Source organism: Littorina saxatilis, linkage group LG7 (genome assembly GCF_037325665.1).
Source record: "Littorina saxatilis isolate snail1 linkage group LG7, US_GU_Lsax_2.0, whole genome shotgun sequence".
Lineage (NCBI taxonomy): Eukaryota > Metazoa > Mollusca > Gastropoda > Littorinimorpha > Littorinidae > Littorina > Littorina saxatilis.
Window position 1 is genome coordinate 8,900,231 of NC_090251.1, and position 13,468 is coordinate 8,913,698.

The 13,468-nt window shown below is 44.7% G+C and overlaps 1 protein-coding gene across 4 annotated transcripts in view; it reads right to left on the reverse strand.

Annotated features, from left to right (window-relative positions):
- The window catches only part of LOC138970624 (uncharacterized), a 425,184-nt gene that overhangs the window by 300,502 nt on the left and 111,214 nt on the right, over positions 1–13,468 (reverse strand). For all 4 annotated transcript variants that reach the window (XM_070343089.1, XM_070343090.1, XM_070343088.1 and 1 more), the window contains 2 exons: positions 5,595–5,828; positions 1,740–1,826 (listed from right to left, as the gene is read on the reverse strand). In XM_070343089.1, the coding sequence (XP_070199190.1) occupies positions 1,740–1,826; positions 5,595–5,828 (321 nt within the window). The remainder of the gene's footprint in view (positions 1–1,739; positions 1,827–5,594; positions 5,829–13,468) is intronic.

A 13,468-nucleotide genomic window follows, 5' to 3' on the forward strand; every position in this document is an offset into this window, starting at 1 on the left:
TGCGAACACAAGATTTCACTCCTTTGTACATACTTTGCAGGATGTTCAACATCTTTTCGCCAACCCCGTGCTTGCGTAATACATTCCATAACATAGCCCTATTGACTGAGTCAAAAGACTTGCGGAAGTCTACGAAACCTATGTAGACCTTACCAGATCTTTTAAGAAGGTACTTCTGGACAATAGCATATAGCACAAACATATTGTCCACAGTAGAGTGGTCTTTTCTGAAGCCACCCTGTTCCTCCTCTATTCTGCTGTTGTCTTCCGCCCAGTTCAGATAAGCGCCTGTTTAGTATGCTGCCAAACAACTTACCTACTATTCCAGTGTGTGGGAGAAAAGAACTGTAAGTTTTGGGGGAAAATCCTTAACTTTTTTGTGCTCAGTGAAAGAAAAAAAAAGAAAATAGAACACCAGAAACACTGGGGTTAAAATGGTTCGCGTTCTCTTGCAACCAAAGGGAAGTTGGTCAATACGCTCAACACCTGCAGTTCCAGCAAACATTAAGCCCCCGACAGGTCGACGTGATTAAATCGCCGTACCCCTGACACACCAGTGTCCAACTGGATTCCAAGGTGGATTCCCAACTTTTCTAAACCAACCACTGACTGACCGACTTTACGTGTTGAAAGTCCCCTTTCACCAGTTGGCCTGTATTGTGACAGGTATTGGTAATTCGTTGAAGATACAGTGTGATCCTTTGACTCAGAAATGATCATTGAACTCAGCGCTTTTCGCTTCGTTCAATAATTTATTTTCTCGATTTTCTCTAAAAATCTCTAGGTGCAGTGTGATGTTTCAATAACTTTGATGATAATGACAGCTTATATATCGCGAACCACAGTAGTTCATGCTTTCCGCGCTTTACATATTAACTATGTATAAGAACATAATATTTAACATAACATCAAATACATATATCACGTTTAGATGTCATTAATCCCAGAAAGTATGTATAAACAAAACCCAGCAGCATGAGTGGTCGCTCCTCCCAGCGTAAACACACATCAGATTCAGATGGCACATGCACATGTCAGGCATCCCTTTACTTTTTTTTTTTTACACGTTTTTATTTCTTTTTGGGACACGACATCAACATCAGACAGCAACATAAAATAACATCAACCATACAAAACTATGTATCTTCAAAAAAAAATTTTTTTTTTTTTTTAAACCCAAAACCGGGAAAACACACTAAAGCATACAATCACACAGCCCATATTCAATATATTTCTAAATTATGTAAACTCGTAGTTTCGTAACTCACTTCATGGGCTAAAAACATCATAACATGACAGACACATATCATTCGATTCTCTTTCGCACGCTTAACATTCACACTGGCCTCAATCTCAACATTCTCACTTTTCATTCTCGTGACGCGTGTTACAGGCTGCACACGCACTCCAAGCACAATGTGACACGATCAGGCGACCGGCAAAAATGGCAAGCTCAATACCGTGAAAGTTTATAAAAAAAAATAAAAAAAATAAAAACACAACAGCACGATTATAGATATTTTACTTGTAGAACGTACGCTACCAACCAATACCTACAGACAAGACAAGCGAACAAACAAACAAGTAAAGAAAAATTATATCCTTACTTCGCACATGTAATTTCATGAAAAACAGAAAGAACGCAAAACAATGTTTGACGCAGGCAGAAGAGTACGAACGAAGATATCAGAAGCGAACAGGCCTCCCTTTACTAGTCAGCACAGCTATCTTATACTCACTGCACACCCCGTACTCGCAGACAAGACCCGGCCCACAGAATGTCGTCTCCAGTTCGCTGTCACATCCTGTCTTTCCTGCCTTGATCTCTGAAACCGTATTACCTCAAAATCAGACCATTACACAAGTCGCTCTCAGATGCACCATTCAATCTGTCAATAACTCAAGTCACTCTCACATGCCCCATTCACTCTGTTCATTACTCAAAATTAACTATCGGGATGCCATTTACTCTGTCAAAAACTCATATCACTATCAGATGCCCCATTACCTTGGTCCATGACTCAAGTCACTATCAGATGCCCCATTCCCTCTTTTCATGACTTAAGTCACTATCAGATGCCCCAATCACTCTGTCCATAACTCAAGTCTCCATCGGGATGTCCCATTCACTCTGTCCATGACTCAAGTCACTATCAACTGCCTCATTCACTCTGTCAATAACTCAAGTCACTATCATATGCCCCATTCAATCTGCCCATGACTCAAGTAACTACCAGATGCCCCATTCACTCTGTCCATGACTCAAGTCACTGTCACTTGTTATATTACAATCGTCCGCCAAATTTCATTTGCTTTTATGAGTATGCGCATAAGCCTAGCTTGGTGTGCCCCATGTTCGTTATTTCATGTATGCGGCAATATTCCAATGAAATTTACTGAATAAAATGTTTCAAACCAAGCCACTATCAATGCAACATTCACTCTGTCCATGACTCAAGTCACTATCAGATGCCCCATTCCCTCTGTCCAGGACTCAAGTCACTATCAGATGCCCCATTCCCGCTGTCCAGGACTCAAGTCACTATCTGATGCCCCATCCACTCTGTCCATAACTCAAGTCACTATCTGATGCCCCATCCACTCTGTCCATGACTCAAGTCACTATCTGATGCCCCATTCCCTCTATCCATGACTCCAGTCACTATCAGATGCCCCATTCACTCTGTCAAAAACTTAAGTCACTCTCAGATGCCCCATTCCCTCTGTTCATGACTCAAGTCACTATCAGATACCCCATTCACTCTGTTCATGACTCAAGTCACTATCAGATACCCCATTCACTCTGTTCATGACTCAAGTCACTATCAGATACCCCATTCACTCTGCCCATGGCTCAAGTCACTATCAGATACCCCATTCACTCTGTTCACGACTCAAGTCACTATCTGATGCCCCATTCACTCTGGTCATGACTCAAGTCACTATCAGGTACCCCATTCACTCTGTTCATAACTCAAGTCAATATCAGATGCCCCATTCACTCTGTTCATGACTCAAGTCACTATCAGATACCCCATTCACTCTGTCCATGACTCAAGTCACTATCTGATGCCCCATCCACTCTGTCCATGACTCAAGTCACTATCTGATGCCCCATCAACTCTGTCCATGACTCAAGTCATTATCTGATGCCCCATTCCCTCTACCCATGACTCCAGTCACTATCAGATGCCCCATTCACTCTGTCAATAACTTAAGTCACTCTCAGATGCCCCATTCCCTCTGTCCATGACTCAAGTCACTATCAGATACCCCATTCACTCTGTCCATGGCTCAAGTCACTATCAGATGCCCCATTCACTCTGTTCATGACTCAAGTCACTATCAGATACCCCATTCACTCTGTTCATGACTCAAGTCACTATCAGATACCACATTCACTCTGTTCATGACTCAAGTCACTATCAGATACCCCATTCACTTTGTTCATGACTCAAGTCACTATCAGATACCCCATTCACTCTGTCCATGACTCAAGTCACTATCAGATACCCCATTCACTCTGTTCATGACTCAAGTCACTATCAGATACCCCATTCACTCTGTCAATAACTTAAGTCACTCTCAGATGCCCCATTCCCTCTACCCATGACTCCAGTCACTATCAGATGCCCCATTCACTCTGTCAATAACTTAAGTCACTCTCAGATGCCCCATTCCCTCTGTCCATGACTCAAGTCACTATCAGATACCCCATTCACTCTGTCCATGGCTCAAGTCACTATCAGATGCCCCATTCACTCTGTTCATGACTCAAGTCACTATCAGATACCCCATTCACTCTGTCCATGACTCAAGTCACTATCATATACCCCATTCACTCTGTTCATGACTCAAGTCACTATCAGATACCCCATTCACTCTGTCCATGACTCAAGTCACTATCAGATGCCCCATCCACTCTGTCCATGACTCCAGTCACTATCAAATGCCACATTCAATCTGTCAATAACGTCACTCTCAGATGCCCCATTCCCTCTGTTCATGACTCAAGTCACTATATCGGGAGGCCATTCACTCTGTTCATGACTCAAATCACTATCACATGCCCCATTAACTATGTCCATGACTAAAGTCACTATCAGATGCCCCATTCACTCTGTCAATAACTCAAGTCACTATCAGATGCCCCATTCACTCTGTCCATGACTCAAGTCACTATATCGGGATGCCATTCACTCTGTTTATGACTCATGACACTATCAGGGGGTTATCGGAAGCTTTCTGTTTCTGAGACCGACAAAACCACTATCGAAGGCTTCCTGAATATTGGCCATGGTCTCTATGTACATGGCTGTCCAAAAGGACTAAATTGGGTACACCTCCTCCATCCATTCATCAGCCATTCTCTCATGAGTCATTCTCTTATCAGCAATGTGTAACCCACAATGAGCGTAGTAACAGAAGAAAGTATGTGTGTGTGTGTGTGTGTGTGTGTGTGTGTGTGTGTGTGTGTGTGTGTGTGTGTGTGTGTGTGTGTGTGTATCAGTGTGAGAGAGAGAGAGAGCAAGAGAAAGTGTGTGTGGTACTGTAAATATGTCCGTGTGTGTGTGTGTGTGTGTGTGTGTGTGTGTATGTGTGTGTATGTGTGTGTGTGTACCCATGTTTCCACAGGTTTGGTTGCCTAAATCACCATAAGGCAACCATCCACACGTGGATGGCAACCTAAACTCTGGATGGCAACCTAATTGTGTGGATGGTCGCTTCATTTAACACCGTTAAATTGACTTTTTTGACGGAAAGAATGTCATAACAATGTTCAAAATGACATTCTTTCCGTCCACACGTGTGGATGGTTGCCTTATGGTTAAATTGACACCGTTAAATTGACTTTTTTGACGGAAAGAATGTCATAACAATGTTCAAAATGACATTCTTTCCGTCCTCTATAGGCGACGAAATAGGTCAAATTTTGTGCATTTTTTAGTGCAAAATTCTTCGATGCCGGAGCGAGTACTGCACCCAGTTCTGTTGTAGTGCAAGTGCACTAGAAAGGCACTACACCCAGTGCCGCCTCTTAGGTAACCATCCACACTTTAGGTGTGTGTGTTTGTGTGTGTGTGTGTGTGTGTGTGCATGTGTGTGTGTGTGTGCGAATGTGTGAGAAAGACATATAGTGCATGTGTATGCGTGCGTGTGTGTGTGTGTGTGTGTGTGTGTGTGTGCGTGCGTGTGTGTGTGTGTGTGTGTGTATGTATGTGTGGGTGTGTGTGCGCGCGCGTGTGTGTGTGTGTGAGTGTGTGTGTGTGTGTATGTGTGATGCGTGTGCGCGCGTGTATGTGAGTGTGTGTGTACGCTTGTTTGTGTATGTTTCTCAGTGTGAGAACGGGTGTTTGGGCGCGTGTGCGTGTGCGTGTGTCTTGCCAGGGATGGCCAAATCGTCCGCCCGATCGCCAGGGGCGAGTAAACAAATCTGCCGGGATATTGGAAACCGTCTGGCCACTCGCCCGGTCGGCAAATACAAATTATGGTCAATAGTAAACTGTTGGTTGTAATATCGAGTTGTCATCGCCCAGCGAGTAAACTGTTTAAAGATTTGGTCATCCCTGCTAGCAGTATATAATTGTACTAACCGTCGACGCGGTATCCTATAACCTCGACCTGGCAGAGTGAGAGGCTGGAGCTTGGAGGGCCTTGAATGGCTAAGATTGAACCTACCAATGGTCGATCACAGGTAACTTTCTGACGTGCGTTTAGAAGACTGCCCGTAAAATTTTTGCAAAGTTCCGTTGGTCCTGCGTTATACGCAGTGCCCAAGTTCGTCTCATGTCGCATCACCAGGAATTTCAGATTCGTCATCCTGTCACCTGGAACGGAACAAAGCAGGGCCCGTTTTCTTTAAACAGCTGCAACTCATATACCGGCCTGTAAAATCACTTCCGCTCCATAAGTCCGCTAAGTGTTATTTATGAAACTCCGGTAGGACTTACCCGGGTGTCTCCGAGCTGTAAAGTTAGAGGACCCATCACCCTCCTCTAAAACCGTCAATTTTAAATAATTCTTGTTAAAATATTGTTTGTAGATATATGTCCCTCATGGACACACATTGGTGTCATTTAATCACCAATGCATTGCGGACAAATACGAGATACCGCTCGCGAAAGATTTCAACCGATGCTCGATCATACCGGCTTGTGGTGAAAGCGTGCTAGCGTCTTCTTTAATGCATTACAGTGTCAAATTATTTTCAACTGATTCCGTCACCGAACGGTTCTCTCGTTCGCCTGATGCGTGATTGAATCGAGTTCAAATCTCCGTCTGCCCGTAATTTTTTTTTTTTTACTCTTTGGCATTTGTTTATTTTTGTTTATTTTCTTCATGTGCAAAAGAGTACGTTATAATAGCAAAATTGATTTACATTTTTTTGTTTAGGCAGGGATGTTTTTATTTTTCCATCTTTGGTTAACATGTCAGGATAAAAATGGATAACACTACTGCAGTTGCATGCATTAACAATATGGGCACCAGTCATTCTGTTTGTTGTAATAAAGTGACAAAAGACATTTGGGGTTTTTGCATAGCAAGAGACATTTGGCTCTCTCCTGGGTATGTGCCAAGGAAGGACAATGTTATTGCAGACTCAGAATCTAGGAAAACTAATACTGACACTGAATGGAAGCTTAGATCAGATCTGTTGTCTGAAGCTCTTGGTAGAGTCAACTTTGAACCTGAGGTAGATTTTTTTTTTTTTTTTTTTAATTTACGAGAATTTATATCGCGCACATCTCACCACATAAGGCGACTCAAGGCGCATGTTACCTAGTAATGCCGTGTGAGATGGAATTTTGTACACAATATATCACACATTCACATCGACCAGCAAACCTCAAGCCTATTAGGGCGAGCATTCACCTTTCACGGCCTTTATTCCAAGTCACACGGGTATTTGATGGACATTTTTATCTATGCCCATGTAATTTTGCCAGGAAAGACCCTTTTGTCAATCGTGGGACCTTTAACGTGCACACCCCAATGTAGTGTACACGAAGGGACCTCGATTTTTCGTCTCATCCGAAAGACTAGCACTTGAACCCACCACCAAGGTTAGGAAAGGGGGGAGAAAATTGCTAACGCCCTGACCCAGGGTCGAACTCGCAACCTCTCGCTTACGAGCGCAAGTGCGTTACCACTCGGCCACCCAGATTTGTTTGCTTCTAGACTGAATCATCAGTTGCCTATATATATGTGTCATACAGGCCAGACTCAGGAGCTTATGCTGTGAATGCATTTTGGGGCAACATAAGTTGTATGCTTTCCCTCCCTTTTGCCTTATCCCCAGAGTGCTGCAGAAAATTCAGAGAGACCAGGCAGAAGGAATAGTGACCAGTGGTACCTTTCTGACCAAGCCAACCTTGGTACGCCAGGATTGCCAACATGCTCACAGAAATACCAGTACTGATGTCGGCAAGGACAGATCTGATCGGCTTACCCCCAGCTAGCAAGCTTTCGTCGGCCGACTGACGATTTCAGTCGGGTGACGTCGTCAAATGTCGTGTGTCGACGTCCGTTGTCGCGCCGATATCGTTTTGACTGTGTGTAAAACTCGGCAAATGTACGTAATAAACCCCGACATCGGCCCGACGCAATGTTGCTGTCGATAAAAATATGCAGAGTTACGGGAGATAACAACTTGAATTTATTATCATTATTTTAGCATTTGTTACGTCCCCTGTTCAAGCGTCGGGAACGGCGTGACATGACTCTGCAAATGCGAAACTAAATTATTCATATTTGTTGACTTTTTCACATAGGAGTAGGATAATTAATTGTACGTTTTGTTTGTATATTTGCAATCAAATACAGCATGAGCTCAAACCATGAGTTTTACATTTTAAAAATACGCCATCATATATACTTGAAATACTCTAATAGCTTTCCTTACGGTACAAACAAGATTGAGTGTGAAGATGGCCGGCTAGCTGCTACTTTCCCGCGTGAGCGAAGTTTATTTGTTTTCTTAGTTCAAGTTAATATCGAAAGAAGAGACATTCTTGCGAATGTTGGACAGCACATTGATGATATGTTATCCGAGACGAATGTCGCCTCGGGATCTCAATCTGAGTGCTGGTCCCAGTGCCACGTGGTGGCGGTGATAGTTGACAAGTTAAAATTGTGTAGCCAAGGACGGATGGAAACCTACAGGTGTGTTCAAGCTGTTAACGTCAACTCGAAGACAACCGACGGATCCAGCGAGTAAGTGATTTTGGTTTTTTTTTTCTTTAGTGTTGTTTTGCTGTTATACAGTGGGGGGGGGGGGGGGGAGTACATACTGCTGTATCTGTAGATGTAGGTGTTTTGTCCTGTACAGTGGGGGAGGGGGGGGGTGGAGTACATACTCATGATACTGCTGAATCTGTAGCTTTGAGTGTGGTTTGCACTGTTACACTTGGGGGGTGGGGTGTATGTATACTGATGTATCTGTAGCCGTAGGTGTGTGTATTGCATTGTAACACTTGGGGGGGGGGGGGGGGTACATACTGATCTATCTGTAGCTGGTGGTGTGTTTTGCACTGATGCACACCAATCTTACATGGTCCAATCTTACATGGTCCAACCTTACATGGTCCAAACCTACATGGTCCAATCTTACATGGTCCAGTCGTGGTGACGATTTTAAACCATGTTGGGTCACGCATGGTCCAATCTTACATGGTCCAATCTTACATGGTCCAACCTTACATGGTCCAACCTTACATGGTCCAATCTTGCATGGTCCAATCTTGCATGGTCCAATCTTGCATGGTCCAACCTTACATGGTCCTACCTTACATGGTCCAATCTTACATGGTCCAACCATACATGGTCCAACCTTACATGGTCCAATCTTACATGGTCCAATCTTACATGGTCCAACCTTGCATGGTCCAATCTTGCATGGTCCAATCTTGCATGGTCCAATCTTACATGGTCCAACCTTACATGGTCCAACCTTACATGGTCCAATCTTACATGGTCCAACCTTACATGGTCCAACCTTACATGGTCCAATCTTACATGGTCCAATCTTGCATGGTCCAATCTTGCATGGTCCAATCTTGCATGGTCCAACCTTACATGGTCCAACCTTACATGGTCCAATCTTACATGGTCCAACCATACATGGTCCAACCTTACATGGTCCAATCTTACATGGTCCAACCTTGCATGGTCCAATCTTACATGGTCCAATCTTACATGGTCCAATATTACATGGTCCAACCTTACATGGGCCAATCTTACATGGTCCAATATTACATGGTCCAATCTTACATGGTCCAATCTTACATGGTCCAATCTTACATGGTCCATATATATATTATTGGACCATGTAATATTGGACCATGTAATATTGGACCATGTAAGATTGGACCATGTAAGGTTGGACCATGTAATATTGGACCATGTAAGATTGGACCATGTAATATTGGACCATGTAAGATTGGTCCAATCTTACATGGTCCAACCTTACATGGTCCAACCATACATGGTCCAATCTTACATGGTCCAATCTTACATGGTCCAATCTTGCATGGTCCAACCTTACATGGTCCAACCTTACATGGTCCAACCTTACATGGTCCAATCTTACATGGTCCAACCTTACATGGTCCAACCTTACATGGTCCAATCTTACATGGTCCATATATATATTATTGGACCATGTAATATTGGACCATGTAAGATTGGACCATGTAAGGTTGGACCATGTAAGGTTGGACCATGTAAGATTGGACCATGTAAGATTGGACCATGCGTGACCCAACATGGTTTGAAATCGTCACCACGAGTTTTCGTCACACCCAACAATTCAAAGTGTGGTGCAACACACGAACACTATCCAATGTTTTAGCCATTGGTTTGGATGAGCACGACAAACATTTCGTCTGCTTCTAAAGGTGCTACCGCCTCAGAACCGCAGGCGCGAAGAAAAGTTCGCAGGGATTTCCCGATTGCATAACCGGAAACGAAAGGGATCGCTACGAACTAAGTTTCGTTGGTCAATCTAAAGCTCGCTAATAAGCACCATTGTACTTCCTATGTCTTGAATTAACAGCTTTGTGTTGCATGACCTTGGATGACCTTGACCTTGGGTCAAGGTCACATGTATTTTGGTAGGAAAAATGTGTAAAGCAGTTCTTAGTGTATGATGTCATTGCTAGGTTTAGTTATTTGAAATTGACCCTGAAGGCCAAGGTCATGTAAAGGTCAAGGTCAAGCATGTGAGTCGTATGGGCTTTGCCCTTCTTGTTTATACTGCTGGAGCTGTACGGGGAGGGGGGGTATACTGCTGTAGCTGTTAGTGATTTTTGCACTGTTACACGGGGGGGGGGGGGGGGGTGGGGGTGGAGTACATACTGCTGAATCTGTAGCTGTAAGTGTGGTTTGCACTGTTACACTTGGGGGGTGGGGTGTACATACTGATGTATCTGTAGCTGTAGGTATTGCATTGTAACACTGGGGGGGGGGGGGTGTACATACTGATCTATCTGTAGCTGTAGGCGTGTTTTGTACTGTTACACTTGGGGGGGGGGGGGGGGGCGGTTTGTACATACTGATGTAGCTGTAGGTGTGTTATGTACTGTTACAGTAGGCGGGGAGGGGGGGGGTTGAACATACTGCTGTATATGTAGCTGTAGGTGTGTTTTGCACACAGGGGGTGGGGGGGGGGGGGTGGGGGGGGGTTGGGGGGGGTTGTACATACTGCTGTATCTGTAGGTCTATGTGTGTTTTGCACTCTACACGGGGGAAGGCGGTTGAGTGTTGTACATACTGCTGTATCTGAAGCTGTAGGTATGTTTGGTACTGTTACAGTGGTGGCAGCGGGGGGAGGGGGATGTACATAATTCTGAATCTGTAGCTGTAAATGAGGTTTGTACTGTTACAGTGGTGGTGGGGGGGGGGGGGTTGGGGGTTGTACATACTGCTGTAGCTGTAGGTGTGTTTTGCACTGTTACTAAGGGGGAGGGGAGGTGTACATACTGCTGTAGCTGTAGCTGTAAGTAATTTTTGCACTGTTACACTTGGGGGGTTGTATATACTGCTGAATCTGTTGCTGTAGGTGTGTTTTATACTGTAATACTGAGGGGGGGAGGTGTATACGGCTGTATCTGTAGCTGTAGGTGTGTTTTGTACTGTTACAGTGAGGGCGGTAGGGGCGGGGGGTTCTACATACTGCTGTATCTCTAGCTGGTGATTTGTTTTGCACTGTTACACTGGGGGGGGGGGGGGGGTTGTACACACTGCTGTATCTGTAGGTTTGTTTTCCACTGTAACACTGGGGGGAGGGGGGGTTATACTGCTGTAGCTGTAGCTGTAAGTGAATTTTGCACTGTTACACTTGGGGGGGGGGGGTGGTGGTGGTACATACTGCTGTATCTGTAGCTGCACCCAGCCAGCAAGACATTAGCGGCCGATAGTCGGCCGAACACCCTTCAAAAAGTCGGGCAGGTGACGTCAAAAGATACGACGCGGGTGTTGGCCCGACTAACTTTTGCAAAGAGGCAACGAGGCGGCCGACAGGCGGCCGAACACCTGTACTATGGCGGCACGCATCCGGTCCGATGTTAATCGGCCCGATGGCTTGTTGGACCTGCGGCCCGACACCTTATGCCGACATCGTCCCGGATCCCGATGTCTTCCCGCTGAAATCGATATCTTCCCGATGTCGGCATAAGGTGTCGGCCCGCAGGTCAAACAAGTCATCGGGCCGATTAACATCGGACCGGATGCGTGCCGCCATAGTGCAGGTGTTCGGCCGCCTATCGGCCGCATCGTTGCCTCTTTGCAAAAGTTAGTCGGGCCAACACCCGCGTCGTATGTTTTGACGTCACCGGCCCGACTTTTTGAAGGGTGTTCGGCCGATTATCGGCCGCTAATGTCTTGCTGGCTGGGCCGGGAAAGGAGTGTCAGCATCGACTGGCAAGAACACTGCAGCTGATTTTGTGCAAAGTGTCAGGAAAAGACTCAGACAGTCAGGGTTTTCGCAGCAAGCTTCACAACTCATCTGTGCTTCGTGGAGATCTGGCACATCTAGACAGTATACACACTACATACAAAAGAAAGTGTATGCTCGCAGACAGGGCATTGATTCCGTTCATTCGTCTGTGAGTGAAGCTGCTAACTTCTTAACAGAACTTTTTCACTCTGGATTGAGTTATAGTGGAATCTGCATAGCCAGATCTGCATTATCATGCTATTTGAGTATTGAAGGATATGAAAGTTTGGGTGAACATAAACTAGTGAGAAGATTCATCAAGGGTGTGTTCAAGCATCGGCCTGTTTTCCCAAGTACAGTGTTACCTGGAATGTAGATATAGTGTTGAACTATTTGGAGAATCTTCAGCCTCACAATAAACTTACTCTGAAGGAACTGTCCAGCAAACTTGCAACAATGCTTGTTATTTTGTCTGTCCAACGTTGCCAAACTGCATATAGTCTGTCTTTGGATGATTTACTATGGAGAATAATCGTTGTGTGTTCAAAATAAGTGAAAAGCTGAAACATTCACAAAAAGGTGTACATCAAGAGCCTCTGGAATTTCTTGCTTATCCTCAGAATGGAAGCCTGTGTTTAGTCAATGTACAGAAGGAGTACATTAAAAGGACTCAGAGTTTGAGGGGAGACTTAAATAAACTGTTCATCAGTTACCAGAAGCCTCATAGTGCTGTTTCTAAGGATACTGTGTCACGCTGGATTAAAGACATATTGAACAGAGCAGGTATTGACACATCAGTGTTTGGTGCTCATAGACATAGCACGAGGGCTGCTAGTACTTCAGCAGCGGCTGCAAGGGGTGTTCCCATTGCTACAATCATGAAGGCTGCAGGTTGGTCTTCGGAGTCAACTTTTGGAAGGTTTTACAAGAAGCCACACGCTGTCGACATGGGCCAAAAGTTGTTGGATTCTTTCCTGAAGAAGAACTAAAGTAAGTGTTGGATTGAAGTTTATTCTAACCAAGCCTTTATGTTGGGATAGTTTTCTGTTGTCTCATGTACACTATTGCTCTAAAAATTCCTTGACGTAAACGCTACTGCATGTCGAGGTTAAATTACCACGAGCATGCACGGCTTACCTGTAAGGTGCAGCTTGCTCTGGGTGTATCCAAGATATGCATCAGGAGCGTTTATGTCAAGTCCCTCCCTTAATGTTCCCTCCCTTTCTTGTCATGCTTGACATAGCATTGTTTATATCAGTTAATAGTGTACATTCGTTCTCTGAAGTGTGAGTTCTGCGCATGCGGGCCGTTCTATTACTTGACATAAACGCTCCTGATGAATATCTCGGATAAATCCAGAGCAAGCTGCACCTTACTGGGCCCGTATGCTTATGGGGGAAGTTCGCGACAACTCCCGAAGTTTTGAGTGACATCGGAAGTACTTGCCTCACTTTCGTATGCATGGGCCGGAAAAAGGGTTTACTTCGAAGCAAAGCGAGGAAGTAACTCAGGGTAGTTTGCGACTACTTCTAA